The sequence below is a fragment of the Sander vitreus genome, chromosome 5 (genome assembly GCF_031162955.1).
Source record: "Sander vitreus isolate 19-12246 chromosome 5, sanVit1, whole genome shotgun sequence".
Taxonomy (NCBI): domain Eukaryota; kingdom Metazoa; phylum Chordata; class Actinopteri; order Perciformes; family Percidae; genus Sander; species Sander vitreus.
In genome coordinates this window covers 33,348,200-33,372,413 of record NC_135859.1, presented here as the reverse complement: position 1 = coordinate 33,372,413, position 24,214 = coordinate 33,348,200, and the positions used below count along the sequence as shown (strand labels likewise).

The 24,214-nt window shown below is 41.5% G+C and overlaps 1 protein-coding gene across 1 annotated transcript in view; it reads right to left on the bottom strand.

The window, feature by feature from the left end:
* adgrv1 (adhesion G protein-coupled receptor V1) overlaps positions 1–24,214 on the bottom strand; it is a 153,053-nt gene that overhangs the window by 61,391 nt on the left and 67,448 nt on the right. The window contains exons 72-88 of the mRNA XM_078251549.1: positions 23,473–23,618; positions 23,120–23,340; positions 22,737–23,016; positions 22,458–22,601; positions 20,855–21,026; positions 20,326–20,467; positions 18,906–19,474; positions 17,998–18,261; positions 17,407–17,524; positions 17,120–17,291; positions 15,761–16,003; positions 13,172–13,579; positions 10,985–11,157; positions 10,557–10,803; positions 9,751–9,890; positions 5,777–5,937; positions 5,469–5,569 (exon numbers count right to left, since the gene is read on the bottom strand). Coding sequence (XP_078107675.1) covers positions 5,469–5,569; positions 5,777–5,937; positions 9,751–9,890; positions 10,557–10,803; positions 10,985–11,157; positions 13,172–13,579; positions 15,761–16,003; positions 17,120–17,291; positions 17,407–17,524; positions 17,998–18,261; positions 18,906–19,474; positions 20,326–20,467; positions 20,855–21,026; positions 22,458–22,601; positions 22,737–23,016; positions 23,120–23,340; positions 23,473–23,618 — 3,701 coding nt within the window. The remainder of the gene's footprint in view (positions 1–5,468; positions 5,570–5,776; positions 5,938–9,750; positions 9,891–10,556; positions 10,804–10,984; positions 11,158–13,171; positions 13,580–15,760; positions 16,004–17,119; positions 17,292–17,406; positions 17,525–17,997; positions 18,262–18,905; positions 19,475–20,325; positions 20,468–20,854; positions 21,027–22,457; positions 22,602–22,736; positions 23,017–23,119; positions 23,341–23,472; positions 23,619–24,214) is intronic.

Here is a 24,214-nt window from a genome sequence, read left to right as displayed (position 1 = left end):
CCCACATCAGCACCTGGATACGTGTGTTCAAGCACTCATGCATCTGAGTGAAGGGCAGAAAGAATGTGTTGTGGTTGCGAATGTGATGTGGTTGCTTCTCTTAGTACGTGTTAAAATTCTCAGTAGCAGTAACAATAGCATTTTGTATCCGTTGCAGTCTTTGGATGTTTCGCCTGCTGATACCAGAGTAAAGTATGTTACAATAGTCAAGTGTGGAGGAGATAAAAGCCTGGACGACCTTTTCTAGATGTGCAGATGAAAGGAATGACTTGATCTTGTTTTAATGTCTCAGTTGGACGAAGCAGGACTGCACCACTTGAAGCTGCTTACACACCAACCAGACGGTCAACGGTCGGCAGAAAAGGCAGTTGGACTGATCAGTCTCCCCGAGTTGGTCAAAAAAATGCCTCAGAACACACCGAAGCGACGAGCCGTAATACGTCTCCATAACAGCAGGCGGCACTAATCTGTATTGTCGCCCAAAAATAAAAACTGGCAGCTGATTGGACAAACGCGCCACGTGGGTCGTTTTTCCGGAAATTCAAAGACAGGCTGTCATGGCGGCTTGTTCAGAATACGATCTCATATTGTACTAAAATAGTTCACCGAAACGTGTTTCTGAAAACATTTTAAGCGAGAAATAGGCCGTGCAGTTTCTGAATCTGTCTTCATTTCAGATCAACAAAGGTCAGTTTAAAAGATTTTCGTCAGATTTTGAGAGACTCTAGTCATGCTCATTCCGCTCCCCGTTTCCGGGTTAGCACTCTACCAATCAGATGGGTCATTTGAGTCCGACTGCCGGCAGTGCCCGCCCCGCAGATTATACATGTCAAATCGGCCAAAATGAAGGACGACGGCCCTTCGGACGGACGACGGCACGGAACACACCGAACAGACTCGAGTCACTGACCTCACCAGACAAAGGGGTTATTATAATAATTTCGGATTTGGGGTCATTTAACTACAGGACATTTTTGGACATCCAATTCTTGATTTCAGTGAGCAGGACATAATACAGGATCATATATTATATAAAACAGGATAGATTGGTGGTACCAGGCTTTATCGGGACAAAACGTTGAGTATCATCCGTGTAACAAAAAAAAAATCGATGTTATTATAATAAAAGGCATGACTTGTCCCAGGGGTAGCATGTAGTAAATAAGAGGGAACCCAGAATAGAACCCTGGGGGACCCCACAAAAGAAAGAAGCATGAGAGGAGGAAGAATCTCCAAGCATAATAGAGAAAGACCTGTTTGATAAAGACATGATCAGACTGAAATTGGTTACATTTGTTGCAGAGTTACAGAGTCACATGTTACAGAGCTATGCTCTGCTGTGCCACGCTACATACTGTAACGCCCTGCAGTGCCCTGCTATGACATGAACTACTACGACTACCATTTTAGTCAATGTTACATTATCTTTATTGTGACTATTATTGCCACTGTTCATATCATATCCCCAACTGGCACCGTCAGACACCACCTACCAAGAGCCTGGGTCTGCCAAGGTTTCTTCCTAAGAGGGAGTTTTTCCTTGCCACTGTCACACTATGCTTGCTCTTGCTCTTACTAGAATTGTACTGTAATGGACTTTATAAATTATAGAGTGTGGTCTAGACCTACTCTATCTGTAAAGTGTCTCGAGATAACTGTTGTTATGATTTGATACTATAAATAAAATTGAATTGAAATTGAATTGAATTATCTGCGTTCACAATAAACTTCAGTTTCTGAGTTTCTTCACCCTGATGACGGCAAGATAACTAAAAAACATTTGGGGAGCAAAGCTTTGCAATGTGTTCTAGGAACATAAGAAAAATTGTCCCATACTTAGAAAGAATATACAATTCTCAGTTATATTTGTAAAATATCTGTTGAATGCAGCTTATGTGGATGGAAATAAGTAATAACCTACGAAAACTTGCAGGTACATTTGCACACATATAGCCTCTACTTACATTCTTAAAATCCCATGCACATTAACAAACATGCACACATACGACCAGGTGAGGATCACTTACATAGTACATATGAACTGGGTAAATTTCCACTCTACACAGACAATCTTCAGTTGTCTTGCAGAGGGGAGGACAAACGGTCCACACAACCTCTGATGTGACACACACACACACACACACACACACACACACACACACACACACACACACACAATCGTTCACAGTGAATGGGTGAAGGAGGTCTGACGTCTACATCATTGTCAGTTTGAGCTCTCTGTCACCCCGTGAGTGTCTTGATACCAAAACCTGATCAGTTTGACTGTCCGACACCTTCAACAACCTGCTTCTATACTGTGCAGTATATCTGAAACATTGTTGGATCCATTTAAAGCTATTTATTCATAGTTGCTAAAACTATGTAAACCTACAGAATATATCTAAAACTGTGCAGTCTGAGTTACAGTACTTTATCTATCCTCAGACCTTTGGACACACAGTTGCTACAAGACACTGGCAATATGCTGCACGAGCTGTTTGAAGACATTTGATGTACATTTTCTACTTTAACAGAGCTGAAAAAAGTCACGTCACATTGACAACAATAGTTAGGGAAGCAGTTGTGACTAACTTGCTGTGTTTGAGGTGGCCCTACCAACTGACATGGCAATCAGTCCATAATAAATACATTTTCAATGTTTGATTATACTGCCCACAGTTGCCTGGGAACACTGTAGATGAGATGGAGCATGTCCCTCTCACTATTGTGGCCTTTTTATTTGGCGGTCTTCTGACAATAGAGCTATTGTTCATGTAGCTTATTGTTTGGTAATTTATTATTTGACAAGAGAAGCAAATCTCTCTGTCTCGCAAGCTTACTCTTCCTCCTCTACTTGCCTTCCTTTTGTTAGGCGTTTAACAGCTAAATGCACTACCATTGGTAGCAGTCAGAATACTGAGACAGTAAGACAATCAAAAACTACATAGACCACAAGCCTCCATCTTCACAGTGCCCTCAACCTGCTCTGAGACTCTCACAGAGAGGTGGGGTATTACTCTAGTTCTTTCTAGCTGACTGCAGCTGTTGCAGAGAGAATAAATACATTAAAACCGGCAGCTTTAATTTTCTCCCCACAGAGGGCAGCGTCAGTGACTAATGACAGCCCAGCCACCACAGATGGAGAGCCCTCTCTGTCAGAGGTGGTTGGAACTGGACCTGACAGTTCAAATCGATGGTGCGGCACGAGCAACACCGAGAACCCACAAGTTCAGGAGACATTTCTGACACTAATTACATCTCCTTTATAAAAGATGCAAGATCTTTGGACTTCTTAATACAGAAATTTAACTCTAATCAATTCCTAATGCCTACCTTTGTCTGTACTGTAAATATAAAGCTGGGATGCATCTCAAATTAAAAAAGACAAAAAGATAAACAAGTTTAACTACAACCAAGGATTGTACAACTGTTTCAGACTGTCTTTAAACAGTTCACCAATGGTTATTTGGTTCTGTGGTTAGACAGAATGACCCTCCAAAGCAAATACACGCTTAAAAGACTCAATCTTAAATGGAGATGTCAAACTGCAAAATCCAGATGCATCTAAAAGACACAACAAAATGTAAATGGATCTGTACAGTGATGCTTTTTACAAATGTTGAAATTAAATGAAAATGAAAAGTCGGTATGTATCCCAAGGGCAACATTCATTTTGTTTGCCTTCATTATTCATTTATATGGTAGGATTTATTTCCTGAGAAGAGGCGGAATATCCTTTAGCCTCTAAAGCCATTATCTCAGTTTAGCTTCCATTGGACTCCAGTATAAGAGTTTTGGTGTGACAACATTACATAGTTTTTGTGTGTACTTTACTACTGGGGAAAACCAAATGGAACAAGAAAAGCCTTCATCAGATATAACCAGTCAGATCTAAACTAAAATGTTTGACCCACAACTTCCTGTTTTCTAAATGTTATTGGACCATCTTCATGATAATTTTTAAAATATAGCTACTCACTATTAAACAACAGATGTGGGACAACATTTTCATAGTGCAAGGCAGGTGATTTCCAGAAGGACCGAACGCATTGAATCGTAATGACAACTTATACTTATCACATGTTTTAGAATTAAGTCCACTGCACACATCACTTTGTGCATGCATGTTTTACACAATGAAGAGTGGGGCAGTCAGTCTTCTTGATTCATCAGCTCCCCATGCATTTACATAAAAAATATGTTATGTGTTTTTCTATTTCTAGCAAGCCGTCTCAGATCTAGGACAAAGTGCATGCCTAAATGAAGACAATGACGTCAATTGGTCTATTTTAATTCAGCTCATCCTGCACTGTGAGCCCATCATTACCTCCAAAATATTCCCAGCAGTAACAGACGACCACTTAGAGGGAACATCTTAATACCAGAGTGCACATTCAGTTAGGCCTCCAGTTTGACTGTCTCAAATTTAACCTTCACTGACTAGCCTTGACTAGAAGGCCAAAAAACACACACATGTATTTGATCAACTATAGCATAATCTCAGATACATGCACATTTAAGGAAGAAGGCCTTAACATGCAGTACAGTACAGAACAAAGAAACAGAACAGGATGGAATTTTCCATCCCAAACCCTTTTAGGTCCAGGGGCTCTGCCTGGGTCATAAACAGGTTGAGCCCAAGGTGGTTAACCCCCAACGACTGCTTTAGTAGGGGCTCGTGTTTGTCAACCAAAGAGACGGGGGACCAGTGGAAAATTACCAGTCCCGCACTCGCTCACGCACACACACATGCACCCATACACACACACATACATGGTGACCAGCTGAGAGACAAACCTGCAGCCACATATCTATCTCGCTCATTGCTTATGTGACAGCTTGCGTTTTTTATGGGCGAAGGTGCGTGGGGCATTGTTGCGTTGTCAGGACGCGTCGGCCCGCAAAACTACGCAAACAAACACATTCGATGATGTGTGTTCATGTCTATGCACATTTCCAAGATAACACCTGTGACCTGTGTAGTGGCTAGTAAGAAGGGTTGGTAGCATGCAGTGTGTGTGTGTGTGTGTGTGTGTGTGTGTGTGTGTGTGTGTGCTCACTTAGTAAAGGTTTGAAATATTTTAACATAAACCGGTTCATGTGTGTGTGTGTGTGTGTGTGTGTGTGTGTTTTTTATGTTTGTGTCAGTATGAAAGCGAAGGCGTGTGTTGCACTACACACATTAAAGCCATGTTAATGTGTGTGAGCTAGTCCATACAGCATAGAGAGAGATAGATGCCTCTATAACAATTTCCAAAGGTTTCCTATCCATCTACATTTAAGGCCATATAGAGAATCTGCAGATACGATTAGATGAAAATGCCAATGAAACTAATGCAGATGGTGTGCAAGTATGAAGGTCTCAGCCTTCATAAGCTGTGAATTGTGGGTGTTAGTGCTCATTGCGGCCTTTATAGTAAAGCACTGCAGCACTACATGGAAATAAAATCTGAGCAGAACTGTATTACCTGGGTTCCAAGGCAGCTCACCATCATGTGAGTGAGCAGTTTGGCAGCAAACATAGGGAAACGGGAGCACAGCACGTGGGATATAACGGCCAATGCAAAGCCTGAGGAGGGAGAAGTGGAAGACATGGAAGCAACATTAATGTTAAATTAACAGTGGCTATTTAAATATATACAATGTGGGAGGAATATGGAAGGAATGCACCAGAGAGAAAGCCGAAGAGAGAGTGAAGTAGGCAGTTGGCACACAGAGGAAAACACTGGAAAACACCATGAAAAAAGGGAAGACATAGGGAGAGTCTGTTTTGTACCTGAGATGCAGATAAATCCCGAGGCATAGAAGGCTTCATTGTAGGATGCAGAAGTGGAAAACTCTGCGTAGGCCGTGTAGATGGACAAGTGGGAGCAGGCACATTCCACATAGTTCCCACTCTCTTTCACAACCCTGCAGTATCGACCATCTGATGACCAGCTAGAGGAGAGAGGACAGGATGAAAGTTAAGACTCTACTGTTACAGCACAGACACAATTTGCTTTCTGGTGTTTTGGCTTCTTTGAGTGTTATCTACAGTCGCCTTTACTCTCTAAAAATGGTGTTACAAACCAGAACGTTCTTATTATGTTTTTGCTGGATTCGTTGCACAACTAATAGACTTGAATTGAGTGAGCAGTTTTTTAAAAGAGAAAAAAGTCCTCTCTGACATTTCTTATTTTGACCTCCTCTTCAACGCATGAACGTCATACTGCAACATTGACCTTTCCCTGTCAGTAACTTTTCGTCTCTCTGTCTCCCCCATTTCTATATCAGTTCTCTCATCTGTTTATTTTTCTGGGATACATCGTGTGGTTCCAGCCAAACCAAACCTGCCAATTCATAACATGAAACAGAGTGTTCCAGCCAAGTCCCATTCCACGCCCCAAGAATGTCCTCAACAAACCGAGTGGGAGGATTCTAGCAGACTGAAAGTGCAGATATTGAACACAATGATGTGACTTCCCCCTTGGCCACAGATAACCCTTAATGAGAGGCTGTACTTGGAATTTTGACAGAGGTGAGCACTGGGTCACAGCTTCAGATTATACTTTTCTTTTTTTTGAAGATTATTTTTTGGGCATTTTTAGGCCTTTATTTGCACAGGACAGATGAAGACATGAAAGGGGAGGGGGAAAATGACATGCAGCAAGGGCTGCAGGTCGGAGTCAAACCCGTGGCTGCTGCGTTGAGGAGTAAACCTCTATGTGCGCCTGCTCTACCAACTGAGCTAACCCGGCCACAGATTATACATTTTAACGGTGTTGTGATGTCCTGGGTACAAATCTTTGTCAACTAACCTGCTACCTGTTGGATTATTACTTATTCATTTAAATGTTAACAGTACTTCAGGCACTGTTATTAGTATTGTTAATGTGTACGTATAAACATACTGTATATTGGCGTGGCTGTGTGCATAATATTTGAAATTATAAGCGTGACTATTTCTATTATTATTTTATATCAGAATCTTTCTATTCTATTCTTTCTTTCTTTCTGTCTGTATCTGTCGCTGCTCTTATTTATCTGCTGCTGCTGCTGCGATTTTAATCTTGTGAGCCCTGTGCTGCTGAGAAATACAGAGAGAGTTGTGTGAAGCTGATAGTCTTAATTAGCTTTGTAGCATTCAATGGCTTGAATGTAACGGACGTTCAATAATATCAAAAAGTTACGCACTAAAGCTTTAATAGGGCAATTGTCCAGCTTGTATTTACCTTCACAAAAGTGCTAAGGTATAGACCATCTAGACTATAAACTGTTAAAAATATCTGCTTCATACATTTCCAAATCTATCTGTCATATTTTTAATAGAAGCTTAATCAGTGGTGTTTGTCCACCCTTTATGGAAAGAAGGAAAGATTTTTCCAATTCCAAAAGATAAAAAGTCAACTTTTAATGGTCCAAACAGCAGGCCTATTAGCATCTTGCCTGTACTTAGTAAACTTTTAGAAAAAATTGTGTCTGTGCAAATTCAAGATTATCTTTCTATAAATGGTTTAACATCTATGTTCCAACATGCATACAGAGCTGGTCACTCTACTGGTACCGCTATGTTACAAATGTCTGATAGCTGGCTGACATCAATTGACCAGTCGATGCTTGTGGGCACAGTTATGATAGATTTCAGTGCTGCTTTTGATGTGATTGATCATGATCTCTTAATTGGTAAACTTATTTGTTATGGTTTTAAACACTCAGCTATTTTGTGGTTAAGAAGTTACCTGTCCGGTAGATTACAGAGAGTATATTACAATGGCACTTTCTCAAACAGCAACGCGTTAGACTGTGGTGTTCCACAGGGGAGTTGCCTAGGGCCTCTTCTTTTTGCAGTTTTTACCAATGATCTGCCGCTTGCAATTGGGCAAGCAAGTTTAACAATGTATGCAGATGATTCTACCCTCTATTATGCCGCATCTACATCTTCTGAGCTTAATTAGGTTCTATCTAGGGAGCTCAACATCATACTTAATTGGATAAAATCAAACAAACTTGTGCTAAATGCATCAAAAACAGTCTGCATGGTATTTGGCTATAAATATAAATTAGCACATAGGCCTAAATTGAATCTTGAAGTTGCAGGCCAATCTATCAAACAAGTAAATAAAGTTAAGCTTTTAGGACTACGGCTTGATAGTGCGTTGTCGTGGTCCGATCACATTGACTATATGGTTACTAAGATTTCATTTTCATGAGCAGTTGCCACTACAAGGAAATGCTCACCATTTCTACCATCTTCTTTACTAAGGCAAATTGTTTGCTCTTTAGTTCCATGCCACTTAGATTATTGCTCAGTAATCTGGTCATCTGCCTCAAAAATCCTACTTAGAAAACTTCAAGTAGCATAAAACAAAGCTGTAAGACTTATTCTAAAGTGCAATTTTAGGTCCAACGTAGTTAAAATGCATGAATGTCTTAAATAGTTGAGTGTTGAAAAAAGATTATTAGCCAATGTGCTTACTTTGTTGCACTCTGTTATTTAAAGTCAGACACCATCATTTATATTTGATAACATAACTTACAGTTCAGATAGCCACACTTATTTAACAAGAGGAGCCAGTAGGGGGCAGATGATGTTACCTTTACCAAAATCCAATAACTTGAAAAAAACTTTTAATTACAGAGCAAGTTCTTTGTGGAATAAAATCCCTAGTAACATTCGTCTTATCACAGGAAAGGACCATTTTAAAAGTCAAATCTTACCTTCATTTAAATTATTTATTATGAGGATTCTGATTGTGTGTCTTCGTCAATGTAAGCGACCTTAATGTTAGCCATGTAATTTATTGTAATATATAACTTCGTTTTCAAGATATTTCTCTATTTGCTTGGTTTGTTATTGTTTTCATTTCATTTTATTTGTAATTTTTATTTAGTTTTTTGTTACTTAGTTGTGTTGGCAGATATTGTTGCATGTATTTTATTTTATTTTCTTCTATTTCTTTTCTGTATACGTTATGAAATGTTTTAATATTGTTTGACTAAATGTAGTGTTGGACCCCAGGAAGACTAGCTGGTCGTCAAGGCGTCAGCTAATGGGGATCCTTAATAAATACAAATACAAATACAAACTGTAGCTTTGATTGAAATAAACACACAGTTTACAGATTTACATATGAAAATATGTTGGCTGTATACACACTAAAAGTATTGCTTTTTTAAATGGAGTCTGGTGGGTTTAGCGCTGGCGACTTCAGAGCTGTCTCTGGTTAAACAGAAAGTTCTCAAAGTGGTTTTAAAGGTCTGTCTCTGAAGGGATCCTTTCTATAATGTTGTCAGACACTGAGAATATTAATCTGAGTCTGTCAGTGGTAAAAAGAGCACTTTTGTGAAGGTAAATACAAGCTGGACAAGTGCTCTATTAACTTACATTGTAGCTTGTTTCTCCGCTGCCAACTGCAGCGATCTCACTTAATACTGGACCAATGTCAATGATTGTTGTTCCCCTCAGTCACTTAGACACAAAAACATAGAGGAAAAAATAACGGTAGCTACCCTTTAATGTAAAGCACTTTGTGATTTGTTATCTATAAAAGGTGCTATATAAATAAATAAAACTTACTATTATATGTATATATGTATGTATGTGTGTACGTGTGTATGTATGTATGTGTTTATACATATACAGTACTATATTACCAGGTAATGCAGAGGCAATCGTGGTCGTGTCATCAAAAACAGAAACATTTTGAGTATCAACTTACTGTTTTAAGTTAATTTAGAATGGTTGCGCATGGTGAGTCTCTGGTGGATTACCTTGCAGTGGTCTGGTTCCAGAGAAGGCACAGAGAACGGCCTGGCTTAACTTGTTGGCCAGGGGTGTGGATACGATACACCACCTCATTGCCATCTTCTAGGGGCCGTGACCTTCTGTCCTGGAGGCTGGCTGAGAATACCTATACAAACAGAAGAAGAGAAGAGGGCTCAGCTGTGGAACAAACTAAAAAAAAACAAATGGCTACTTTATGCTGGAGTAATACTGCCACCTGCTGTTTTTAATCAAATTACACTATTTGAGACAAAAATGAAGTCAATGCAGAAACTAAAACTAACTGAGCCTTGAACCCCCCCCATGTTTGCTTGTTTGTTTGTCGGCAGTCTTTACCCTTATTTCTTAGATCTAGACGAACATATCAAATATAGTACACCATGAACCTGTCAATTTATTTTTTATATGACGTTTTATGCGCTTGTTAACATTTGTCTACTCTAAGCTGTGTGAGAGTGTGAACATGTAGTGTGAGTGGAAGCTGGGGTGGGTGGGACTAGTGCAATATAATTCTGTGTACTTGGTGATTTAGCCTTGGAACATCAATCACTGATCTTTTTCTCTTTTATTATTACCCTCTGTTCAATTCTGTGCAAAAAACAACAAAAAATACATTTTGGTTTAAAAATTAAGTCAAACGTGCTGGCTCAGTGGGTAGATCAGGCGCACATATACTGAGAGGTAGAGGTCTTCCTCCCCTTTCTCACCTAGCTGTCCTATCAAAATAAAGGCGGAAAAGCCCAAAAATAATCTTAAAAAAAAAAAAGTCAAAACTATCTCAGTGCTTCCTTACCTTCCCATTGAGAGCAGTGTTTGTATCACTGGTGAGAAACCAGTGTTCAGTTCTAAACTCGGTCAGTTGAATCTGGCTGAGGTTGCCACAGTTAGGTGTAGAGGCTGCTGGTACTGCCAGTAGGGTATCTGGCAGCTGGAAGAAGTCCGCATTACGGCCCCTGAATTTGTGTCCATTGATCTGTGTGGGGTACCACTGGAAGGCAGAGATGGTCATATACGGACATGTTTCCAGGATGGTACCCCTTCTGGAGAAACCACACAAAGAAAAACATTTATAATACCAAGCTGATGCTTGCAAATGGCATTTAAAAAAGGACAATCCTTGGTGTATTGATGTAGCACGCATGGTAAGGTAAGTGTTCACAACATCTTAAAATAGGGATATCTCTCTTATACTCTTCACTCTTGTTGAGATGGAACACTCACATCTCACACTGGCTTTGCGTGAGCAGGGAGAATGCAAATCGCTCGGCCACCTCAGCAAGGTGGATGAGGCCCCGGGTGTCGACTCTGCTGGGATTGGCCAAGGCACACAGCAGGTCGTAAGTCAAATTGCGGCTACTTTCATGTAAAGGAGCCCTCTCTGCCTCTGCAAGCACCTGGCTCGGAGGAAACAGAGATAAATACAGAGAGAGATAGATAGATGGATGGAGAAATGTAGCAACAACATATTGAGAAAAGGTTTGCTTTGCTCTTGTCTGAAAGCCTATCCGTCTGATATAATGTACGTGTGATCTACTGTGGAAACTACCCCCCTTGGCTCTGCCACTTTCTTTGATTTAGGCTTCAGTGTTACGCAGCTTTTATAGCGAATTAATGCCACCTTCCATACACTGTCTCCTACTCTATCTTTGTGCTCCAACATATCCTCATGCTGTGTAACTCATCCCTGCTGTCTCTGCTCTCTCTTCCATCCCACGCACACTCCTTCATGTGAAATTACAGTGGTGTCTCCGCTTGTCTGGGGGCTGAGAAAGTGCAATATGTCGACTCTAACATCAGAGCAGCGTCATGTTAGCAGAGCTCATTTAGAGTGACAACTGAGACCTTTTCAGATGACAATCTGGTCTTCAGATCTGTCAGAGCGCAGCAGTGAAGTGTAGGTGTACCGTCTATCTGTCTGACACGGATCGCCGCGCTGACTCACGCAGAAGCAAGTGTTTCCAACATAATGGACAATGTAATCATATGCTAGAGAAAATGACTTGTGCTTTCAGAAGAAAATCATTAGTATTATTAGAAAATTTAAAACAAAAATGAAGCTTTGGCAAATACTCCAATATCAATGATACTGTATCTAGTTTTACACCATGATATTGATGTTGTGAAGGAGAAGATAGAACATTTAGGTATTACATATGATCACACTGTTTTGTCTGCTCCTCCACCTTCAATGAGATTGAATGACATATGTCTTAAAATTAGATCTGCAAAGCTTAATTGATTATTCCATTAGTTGTCAACTATTAAACTATTTTGATAATTAATTAATCGGTCCATCAGTCAAAATTCTCTGATTCCAGCTTGATAAATGTGAATATTTTCTAGTTTCTTCTCTCCTCTGTGACAGTAAACTGAATATCTTTGAGTTGTGGACAAAACAAGACATCTGAGGACGTCGTCTTGTGCTCTGGGAAACACTGATCGACACTTTTCACCATTTTCTGACATTTTAAAGACCAAACAACTAATTGATTAATGGTGAAAATAATCAACAGATTAATCCACAATGAAAATAATAGTTAGCTGCAGCCTAGTCTATATCCACAACGTTTGACGGATGTCCCACTTTACGGCCGGATGTCCGTCACCTTCCTCTTTCAGGGTTCATACACATTTTAACCGATACTTTTCCATGACTTTTTCATGACTTTTTGGCAAATTTCCATGACTATGTATTCCTGAAAATGTCAATCGACATTATACAATAAGAATAAAAATCTGTGTTAAAGTTTACCCTCAGAGGTTTAACAATAAAATGAATGACAATGTATGTGGTTCATAGTGGGATTCGTAATATCGTGCCCCGAAAACAACGTTGAGGTTAGGACGACGTGAAATACATTTATTAAATCACATATTATTATGCTGTGTTTAAAAAAAAAAATTCCATGACTTTTCCAAAACCTTTCCAGGCCTGGAATTTGCATTTTTTCAAATTCCATAACTTTTCCAGTTTTTTTCAAAACGTATGAACCCTGCTCTTTCTTCGTGTTGGCGTTCTAAACTCCTCAGATCTCTGCAGGGTAAATCCAGACAGCTAGCTAGACTATCTGTCCAATCTGAGTTTCCTGTTGCTCGACTAAAACAACTTTTGAACGTACACATGTTCCACCAAAACAAGTTCCTTCCTGAGACTATTTTGCAGCGGCGCCGTGGCTCTGTCCGCTCTTAGCACCGGCCAAGATGATTGTGATTGGTTTAAAGAAATGCCAATAAACCAGAGCACGTTCCTCTCCCATCCCGGAATGCTGTGTGGACTCGCCAGACCCTCCTCCGCATCGCTGTGGAGGAAGTCTGGCAATGTGAGACTATTTGCAGCCCTACTTAAAATAAGGTTTAGGTATTAGTTTACAGGAAATGCTTTTTTTCCTTAGTCTCAAACCCCCTTACCTTCCCCAGGGCTTCAAGCACGGCGGCCATCTGCTCGCGAGAGAGCGGTGTAGAGACCTTATTGATCAGTCCTTGCAGCACCTGGTTCAATATAGTTGAGTCTAGGGGCTGATGTAACTGTTCCAGTAAGAGCCACACAGCTTCACTTGCTGCATTTGACACCAGAGTCACATTAGCGAGCCCGAACTGGGGGTGCACTCTGGTTCCCCCTGTAGCATTGTAGAGCTCCACCTGGAAGCGCTTCGGTGTGGGCAAGGATGAGGCGAGGTCCGGTGTGAGGTAAATGTCCAATGATGTGTTACGCTGGCCCACATTGAAGGTGAGACTACCCTCCTGTTTAGGAAAGTCCATGCCTGCTTTAGCAGGCCGGATTATAGAGGGGCCGAGTACCTCTTCGCTGGCGAGCTCCTGGAGGAAAAACAGAAATGTTTCGGGTTGGATGGAGTCATGTTTACCAGCACTGAGTGCACCCTATTTGTAAGAAATAATTGTATACATTTTTTTTTCTGTTTATGCCTGCGTACTGCGGTCTACTCGACTTGATATTTAAATGTTTTTGTATTTTCATTTGATTATATTTCTGTTTGATATTTCACTTTGTACTCAGGTCTCACTTGCAAATGAGATCTTGATCTCGATGTGATTTCCTGATTAAATCAAGTTTTTCAATTGTTTTGCAAAACAAACCTACAAGATCAACACATATAATATACCCACAAAATGTAGAAACAATGAAGTCAACAGATGTCAGACTACTTTAGACGATCAAAAGCATATTTTTCATGATGCATTATGGTCTGCGCTCTCATAGCACATTTAGATGAGTGAAGTTGATGTTGTGAGAGCATAATGAGCAGAGGGCTTTTACTATGCATTAAAACCTTTTGTCTCCCAATATGCTCTAGTTCTGAGAGATGAAAGCACATGACCTGGTCGTGTGTCTCAGCGAGGTTTTGGATTTTTGTTGAGTGCACTAGACACTATTACTTTGATCTCTAATATCAAAAAGTGTGAGTGCCTGTGAATACTTTATGCCTCTGAACTGAATGTAGCCAAGATATCTTTAATCATCAATGCCTGCAGATCAAAGAGGTGAGGAGAGGAGGAAACCTTTGTCATCACTAACATCAAATAATCCATGACCAATTATTAATATATCCATATAATCTAGGGTTGCACGATATTGACAAAATGCGATATACAATATTGATTATGACTACTGCGATATCGATATTAATTTCGATATTTTTTTTAACATGTAAAATTACAAAAGTTATGGGAAAGCGCATCAAAATAGATTCATAACAAATAAAACAAATTTTCTTACAACACAAGGGTTATTTCAACAGACATATTGGACTGGTCCAACATGAATAAATAAATAAGGACCATGTCTACAGAACAGGACATGTTTTACTGGTGGTACAGTATAAAATAAATAAATGAAGGGCATGTATGTATGTTCGTTCCGTTTGGTTGTCTCTATCTATTTCTTCACTAACTGTCACTCTGTCGAAATATGCACACACGTCACGTGGTACGCTCCATAGGGTTTGTCACGTAGTGGACCCGTGCGCTGACGTGCACTGACATAGGCAAGTGGCACGGTAACTGACCAATGAAATGATGATCATTACAGCGTTTCAAGCGGGCTCTACAACAAACACAACTAAGCCACACAGCCAACGGACGGGACGCAGCGCTCCACAAAATAAACTAAATATAGCATACTTATTGTGACACTTTCGATATAATATTGCGTGATATATCACGATAACGATATTGAGTCGATATGTCATGCACCCCTAATATAAACAGTATAACTGGTTAAAGTGAAGATCATAATCAGAAGAAAAGAGAAATGATTACTAAATGCAATTTAGTTGCAGTTAGTATTTATTACATTTAGTTGCCCTCCATTTCAAAAGACATGTGTATCAGGTCTTTCTAGCATTTCTGCATTACAATTAAAATTGTTCTGAAGAAGTGTCCCAATAGAGACTAAGTTCAAATAAAAAGCTCCTCATCATACTTCAAAATTTCCAAGATTTTTTCATGAGTGAAAAAACAGTGAGACAAAAGTCCAACATTGTAGAGTACGCCCCAATATCCGTGCTTGGTTGTAGTACAGAGAGCATGACATCACGTAATCAAGTTTTTATAACTGGCCTAAATATTATCAGTGTACCATTAGATTTGTGTCTGCTGAAACTCGGGGCAAATCAGGTAAACAAACAGTCAAACATCGTTTATCAGGTAAACGATCAGGTGTTGCAATGATTGGCGACAATGTTCATTTCGGCAAGTGATTGGTTAGAATCACATTGGCCTTGAATGAAAATGAGATTTCCTACTACGCAGAATGACACCTCCAAGGTGAAGCTGAATGATCAAAAAGTGCTTAAAAAAAATAAGACAAATAGCAGTTTTACACATAAGTTCAACCAATTACAAAAACTATTTCAAACATTTGCAAAGTGCAGGTTTGCTTGCATCTGTGCATATTGTGTGTATGTGCATATATTAATGCATGTGTGCCATTAATAATGTATTGCCTGTGCTTAACTCCTACGCGTGTTTGTGACTTACCAGTGTGCGATATTGTACAGACGTGACTGAAGCTGTGCTTGCTCGTCTGTAGACCTGGAGACTGAGCCTCGTGGTCGTCATGGTGGCGATGGGCAGTCTGTGACCCACGGCAAAGTACATGATGCCTTGTGGATCGTCGCTCTCGGCCATGGTGATGTTGGCAAAACGGGTGGTCTCATTAATGGAAGCTCCAGCACCCACCTGATAAATCTCCACCAAGAACCACGCCTGCAGCTCTGGTTCCTACAGCAACACAGATGAGTTATTGTTTGATTTTGTGCACCACAGCAATTCTTATGAATACACATATAAAGGAAATCATTACCAAATTTGTAATTATCCTTATACTGTAGGATTGGGCGGATATTTAAAGGTGCAGTAAAACTAACGTTCTGTCATATTTGCTGAAACTGACCCTATGTTCCAGTAGAACTACATGAAGCAGGTCATTTAAAAAAAATCCGGCTCCTCTGGCTCCACCTACAGCCTGTAGTGAGATTTGCAAAAATCCACCGCTCCCTGTTCAGATGCACCAATCAGGGCCAGGGGGGAGTGTCTAACTGCGTCTCAATCACTGCTCATGCACACGCATTCATTCTCCCTTGTGGGGGGAGGGGCTTAAGAGACCATTTTGGGCTTTAGCGGAAAGGTGGGAGGGACTGAGAAGTTGTCGATGTTCAAATATTTTGGCTAAGTGCTGGATCTTCACAACACCTACCTACAGCACCTTTAAGGTCAGCGAGATACTAGTCTGGATCAACTGAAGTACATTTCCAGGATACAGCCTGACATCCGCCTGACGTGTGTTGCTGTTCTCAAACACTCTTCGCTCCGGGAAACAACAACAACCTTCGAGCTAGCAAGCTGCACGCTGAAAATGGCAGCTTTTGAAAAAAAATTTGGATCGTGCAATAAGGCAGGCCTGCTTGGTTCTTTCAGGGAATGATTGTAAAGATTTACAAACAACATGTTTACTGCATTTCCTCTCTAACTGGGATGTTTTGGGACCGATTGGTGGGATTGCTGTGGACGAAGTAGAAGCAAATGAGGTTTATCCAAGTATCCAGCTAATTTAAGTAGCTCACGTTAATGTATTGTGTGAACAGTTAACTTCATTTAATATTATATGTGGCGTTTTCTTTCACAAAAGTTCCTTCCCGAGACTATTTAGCAGAGCCACCGTCGCTGTGTCCGGAGCTTAGCGCCGCCCAAGAGGATTGTGATTGGTTTAAAGAAATGCAAACAACCCAGAGTGGGTTTTTTTCTACAATCCTGGAATGTATGTGTGGTAGAGCCAGACCGAGGCGAGACTAGCAAGATGCCAACATGCGGTAGCACTGCTTTCACCATCTCTCTCACCTCATCGTCCTGGACCTCCACAGCGAGAGCACAGATTATTTCTCCTCTCCTACACAGTGCCCTTCCAGAGGTCTGCACCAGCTGTCTGGTCAGGTTGACTCCATTGTTGACCAGAGTTAGCGATGCCTTGCTGAAGGTAACTCTCCAGAAGACCTGCACATCCTCAAAGGCTCTAAACAGAGGGAGAAAGAACATAATAACTAACTATAAACAAGAAAACATCTTGTCGGCGAGAAGTTTTATTTCTCAACTCTTAACCAAAAAAAAAAGCTTTGTTGTTCGATTACCTGTTTTCCTGTCTCTGCAGGTAGAGAAGGGCAGTTCTGTTCTCTGAATCCTCATCCAGGACTTGACCCATCAAAGAATTAAGACTAAACCCTATAATGCCGTTATGGAAGTCACTCCCTGGTGTGGATAGAGAGAATAATTAGAGAGAACATAACAGAAACAGAGAAAAAACAGAGATGGAGAGTACAAATTAATTTCCCCATAACCTCACATATTACATTTTGTTATCAATCATGCATGCAGAGTGATCAAATAATCTGCCCACTCTAGTGATTATGTGAGACGTGAGGACCAAAATAGCAGCTGGAGACTAAACAGTGACCAAATGCAAAACAAATGGCATTAGTGAAACCGGAGAAGAACAGTGAATCACTCAGTGAGAAAACAAACACGTCTGCGGGTCCATTTGATTAGACCCAAAAGACACACTTAGGGTTAGTCTGGTGCTATAAACAGAAGACGATCTATTCATACCAACAAATAAATATGTTGCATCACTTTTATTTGCTAGAACACACTGCGAGCGAAAAAGTAATATATTGTCAATCTATAGCGGATTGAAACAAAGATAATTTTTATTATAATTTTACCAAGGATAGTGATCTTGGCAAAAGCTCCAAAGCCCTGGTACGGTCTGTCTGTGATTTGCGCTCCTCCCTCTGGATCACTGAGGTAAACGAAGAATACTTCCTGTCCCTCGGGCTCGGAGTCATCCAGGATGTGGAGGACAACCTCTGTCTCGTTCTGACCAGCCTGAAGGGACACTATGGTGGACTCCAAGCGGAAGTCCTGTTCCTCCTTTGCAAGGGTCCCAACAGGGTCCAGAGTCCAGGGGAGAGGTGTGGTACTTCCATCTGGATAAAAGGGCACAGCAACACAACTTAAAGCAAAAACTGTAAACATCACAGTAAATTACAATATAATATACCACAATGGAGCGCAATTATGGAACCCACCGCAGTTCTAGGCAAGACCCGCCCTATGAAGCAGCCCGATTTACTGAGTTTAGGCATTGACCTCAAATGGTTAAGGTTAGGATAGCCGAATGGTGAGTGGACAGGACCTGAACAAATCGGGGACTGTTATGTCCCGCGAACATGGACACCTGGCCAATCGTAGTGCGCAAATGCTATTGAAGGGCGGGTCTTGCCTAGAACTTCAGTTAGATTCATAATAACGCCACAATGGAGCATTAAAGCATTTCTGCCTTTAATGATAGGACAGCTCAGACATGAAAGGGAAGAGAGAGGGGGAAGACATGCAGGAAACTGTCACAGGTCAGACTCGAACCCTGGACTTTCTGCGTCAAGGAATTAACCTCAACATATGTGTGCATGCTCTACCAACTGAGCTAACCGGCCACAATTCCCTGGAGCTGATAGGCTTACTTAGCTTTTTTTCAACTTATTTAGCAAAGGCTTGAATGTAACGGACGTTCATTAATAAAAAATGGTTGCGTACTATAGCTTTAAATCAGTGCTACAAAACAAACTCCCACCTCCGTATGCTTGGACCCGAACCCTCACAGCCCCAGCCACACTGTCGGACCTGCGCACCCTCAGAACCACCCGCCGCTCCTGTTGGCTCTCCTCATCCCTGTCTTCAGGTATCTGGACCAGTCCGGGCCCAATACTCAGCACTCCTCCAGTCACATCGCTAGCTAAGATGGTGACAGCGGCCATACTGTGCCGACGGTTGAGGCGAGGAGAGGTATCTGCCCAAGCTAAGTCTGGAGCAAGGACTTGAACATCTGTAAGGTTGACGTGAAAGTACTCATCGGCCTCTGAAAGGGAGTCGTCAAGAATTGAAAGGCGGAAGGAGGCGTTGGTTTGGCGAGGCGAGTCAAAGATTAAATGGCCTTCTGGCACTGCAATAAAGTCCTCTCCTGCTGCTGCGCTGCCTGCTACTGTTGTATAGGCCAGGCGGGTGCTGTTGCTACGAGAACCATAGAGTCTCTGAACATAAAGTGTAATAGTCTGGATGTCCTCTGCAATGACCAGCTGGCGAGAATCGGGGGCAAACTGGTAGATTCCCAATGGCTCCACTTCTGCCACAGTAAATCCTGACCTGTGCAGGGAGACAGACATCAGAGTGAGGCTACATTTTAAATACAGTAGACAAATATGTGACTTGTATTTTAGTCTGGATCAACGGAAGTACATATCCAGGATAAAGTCTGACATTTGGCGCGTTCGCGCACCTTCGAGCTACCAAGCTACATGCTAAACAATGGCAATTTTTGACGAATATTTAGAGGCAGGCCTGCTTGGTTCTTTCAGTGAATGATTGTAAAGATTTAAAAAGAATACGTTTACGATATTTACTCTCTAACTGGGATGTTTTGGGACCGATTGGTTGGATTGCTGTGGACGAAGTAGACACGGTAATGCACTAAGAGCAAATGAGGTTTAACCATAAATCCAGCTGATGAAATAGCTCACATTACTGTGTTGTGGGAACAGTTAACTTCAGTTAGTATGGTATGTGGCGTTTTCTTTTGCGGGGTGCAAATGTTCCAGCAAAACAAGTTCCTTCCTCAGACTATGTAGCAGAGCCACCGTCGCTGCGTCTGGAGCTTAGCGCCGCCCAAGATGACTGTGATTGATTTAAAGAAATGCAAACAACCCAGAGCGTTTTTTTCTCCTATCCCAGAATGTATGTGTGGTGTAGACAGACCTTACTCCACAGCGCTGTGTTTAGATAGGTCTGGCAATGTTAATGGTAATGTTAGAAAATCGCCTCCTCTGGTGTTGGAATAATAAGCAAAGGAAATTGAAGGAGGAGTACATACTAAAAATGGGAGCATAATGAACACAGATGATCTGTAGAATAAAAAGTAATTACTGGAACTCGCAGCAGCTTTCCAAGTTAACATGTATCTACTCTACCACAACTTCAGACCGCTGTGAAACCATTACCTAAGCTTGACAGGACTGGCTGCAGAAGTGCTGGAGGAAGCAGCAGTGAGGTGTATAGCATAGGAAGCCGGCTCAGATGGATCAGCGACCGCTGTCAGAGATATGGCTTTCGTCTTCTCTCCATGGGCCAGGGTCAGTGAGCCTGAATATGAGGAAAGGAGCACATTACCAACATTAAGAATGCAGGCTGTCATTAGTCCATGTTGGTGTTTGGTATTAGCCTGAACACCAGATTGCAAGTCTTTGGTCTACAGAGTATATATTCTTATATTCTTTGAGGATAGGTCATCCTTTTAGCGATAAAAAGCTCAGATTGGTTCACTGCCGTCCATGTATAACTACATTTGTATTCATGATTAACCAAACGGAAAGTCGTACAGTACATTACTCGACATTTAAAATATGCAAAAAGTATTAAACGACTGATTGCTCAATAATACTTAATAATGCAAGCCGTTTGAGACAATGTGTGAGTCTACATGGCTATAATTCAGCTTTTCAGAGATCACTCCCTCCCTGGGTGTTTTACCTGAGTTTGGGGTGATAGCGCCCAGTCTGAGCCCCGGTGGAGCCTGTCCTGAAGGATACCCAGCTTTCCACTGCACGCTGATGTCCCCAAACAGCCCCTTTCGTGTCACCTTTGCTTCACATGTTCCTGCTTCAATACTTGAAACCTGCAGAGCCAGTGAGGCAAAGCCAACCTGCACAACGTATGTGAGAGAAGACAGTTAATAATGCTGTTATATTGTTGCCTCCTTTACCATTAAACCTGCTAAATTAATACATTTAAAATGCTTAATGTTTACTGCTGTCTTTTACGGCAAGGCTATGCATAAATAAATAAAATTAAAGAGGGGTGTAAAACATATCTGTATGGCATAATATTATGTCGCACATTGAAAGTTATATGTTTTGAAGTCTTTTCTTGTGTTGCGCACAAGGTTTGTCATGAAACAGCAAGCTAAATGAGTTAGCTCTGCTGTGTTACATGGACCTTTCAAATGTCTTGACAAGAAACAGGTGAGTGCTAACATAGCAGTCAAAGACTCCCCACTAACTCTGTTATAGCGGTTATATTAAGTTTAAAAGACATTGAAGTGAGAGGCAAGCGACTCCAGAGACATAGGGTGTGATAGGTCTTAGTTTGTTTTCTGGTGGCCGAGAATGAATTAAACAACTGGATGTTTATTAATCAACATAGAGATCTCCAGCAGAGATATGCAAAGTGACACAGTGAGCCAGATGTACCAACGCTTTTGCGCCCACTTCAGGCGTATTTGTTTCGTGCGCGTAAAAGCATGGCGAGGTGTGTACAAACAGGCCGCACTGAGGTAAAAGTGCAGACTGCCTGTCACGGGGACTGAAAATAGCAAATTGCATTCGTGTCATGCATATGCATTCACGGGAGGGTGAAGGGGAAAGTGGGAGTTTCCCATAAAGAGATGGGAGGGGAGGCGTAGAGTGCGCCTAATTATGTATTCCGCAGTATGTACTAAAACCGCCCGTAAAAGCTGAAAGGATTTTTGCCACAAGGATCACACTTTTTCAGTTGAGTGAACACGAAATCATTAAGCGTTACAGATTAAGCAGCCATGCAATATTACAGTTACTGGAAGAAATCAATCAATCGAATTATTGATTACCCGATGAACTGCAGGTTTGGTAAATACGACGTAAGTATCACAGCGTGCGCTTTCTGCGGGTTGGCCATGGCGCTGACCATTCACATTCGCAAATGTACGTACATCTGGCCCATTGAGTATATAGCACCAGAAAAAAACACACACCCTAGTAGGGCTGCAACTAACAATTATTTTCACTGTTGATTAATCTGTTGATTATTTTCTCGATTATAAATTGTCTGGTCAATAAAATGTCAGAAAATGTCGATCAAGGGTTTCCCAAAGCCCAAGATAACGTCCTCAATAATGTCTTGTTTTGCCTACAACTCAAAGATATTCAGTTTACTGCAACAGAGGAGTGAAGAAACTAGCTGGAACCAGAGGACTTCTACCTAGTGAAATGTCTTTGTGCAACAAGGTAGCAAGTCTTGCATCGTGAGTGCCCTGCAGAGGCGACACTTAAAAAACATATACATATATATATTAAAAACACCCAACACCACAAATCACCTCTGAGCTGGCAGCTTCATCGGGCACAGTCACCGTAGCAACGTTAGCCTCATGAAGGAGGCGAGGCGGAGGGCCGAGGATAGGACTGACTAGTCTGACATCAGTCAGCTCTGCCGTGAAGCTCTCACCCACTGTCAAAAACACCTACAGCAAGAAAATCAGGAAAACAAGTGTTAAACTGGTGCTTAAAAACAACATAAACTATAGTATTTTAAAAAGGTTTCTCTGTAACCATTAAAAAAAGTCTTAATTTGCTGCACAAGCATAATCATCTCTTACCTGACTGCTGATGGGCACAGCGATAGAACTGAAGCTCTGTCCTTCTCTAAAGAACAGCCGTCCTTTAGCTTGTCCTCCCAGTATCACCTCGATGTCCATCACTTCATCTATCCCTCCACTGATCCTATAGCCCACACTAGTATTGCCGAACAGCCCGGCAAGCCGTGTCACATTCAAAACCAGAGCTCTGGCGAACTCAGACTCTGATCTTACTACCAGAATGAACTGTTGTTTAGGGTTCATGGAAAAGACACCGTGCGGCTCATCGTTAGCACGCACCCTAAGGGTCAGAGAGGAAGATTCATTTCAAGTTAAATCTGTTAAAGACTTTATACCTGAAAGTCAATATATGTTATTGATATTACAGAACCGTCATGACAAACCTGATGCGCGTCCTGATGAGGTTTGGGTTGGCATCCAGAGTAGCACCACCCTCCACAGCCTTGAGCTGGACAACGTAGATCTCCTCCAGCTCTGGTACTGTGTCAGGCATCAGGCGGAGGACAATTTCCGCCTCCCTTCGGCCTTCCGGAATCATCACAGAGCCAGCTAAGGCTAGGAAGTCCCCTGCTATATCTGAGTCACTCTGTATCTGCCAATGCACCTGGTTTGAGAGAATGCAGGGTTGTGTTAACACTTTTAACAGTGGCCACAAAGAACTTAATCTAGCTAGTTTAAGCACTGATATTGGATGTGATTGATAGAATAAATGTACTGTATATTGATGTAATCTTACCGTGATGTTACCCATGACACCCTCTCTGCGTGTAATGAACAGGGAAATGTTGAAGGGGCCCTCTGCTTCTGTGGATTCATTGTAGACACGCTCTCGGAGAGCATCCTCAGTAAACTGGACTATACCATTTGGGTCACCAAACTTCCCTATCTGGGAGAGAAAAACACATGTTTTCTTTGCTTGTCAGTGGTCAGTGAAAAGAAACTGATAACTGCTGGTGGCGAGCCCACTAGCTTGCAATGCTGGTAAGCAGGGCGATCCCCTCCGTGAAAACAATGCCTATATGGACACGTACGACAAATCTGGCGCAAAATGAACCTAGGGGTTAATAACACATGTGTACCGAGTCGACCGTTCTCTGGGATTTGTTTTTAATTAGCTTATAACGCTAGTCGTCGGGGCACGGGTAAAGTAAAAAGAAATCGAACGCTGTGTAACATAACTCAAGCACGGCTTTCGTCGTTCGACTGGTCGTGACTGTTTTCCCAAGATGGTGCCTGCCTGTACACGTGAACGGTACAGTCTTTATAAACTATAGAGGGTTTTCACTGACGTCACGTTCTGGGCGGTAACCTGGATGCGCGGCCATATTGGAGGCACTCGGTGTAAACAACTGAATGGAGTAATGGAGTATTGTGCACTTTGGATACTTTAAGTCTAAACAACAGAAAAGCTCATCAAAACGTGTCCAAGATGCAAAAGCATGGAAGGACTTGGACCACAAAAAAGGTGCGATATTTTG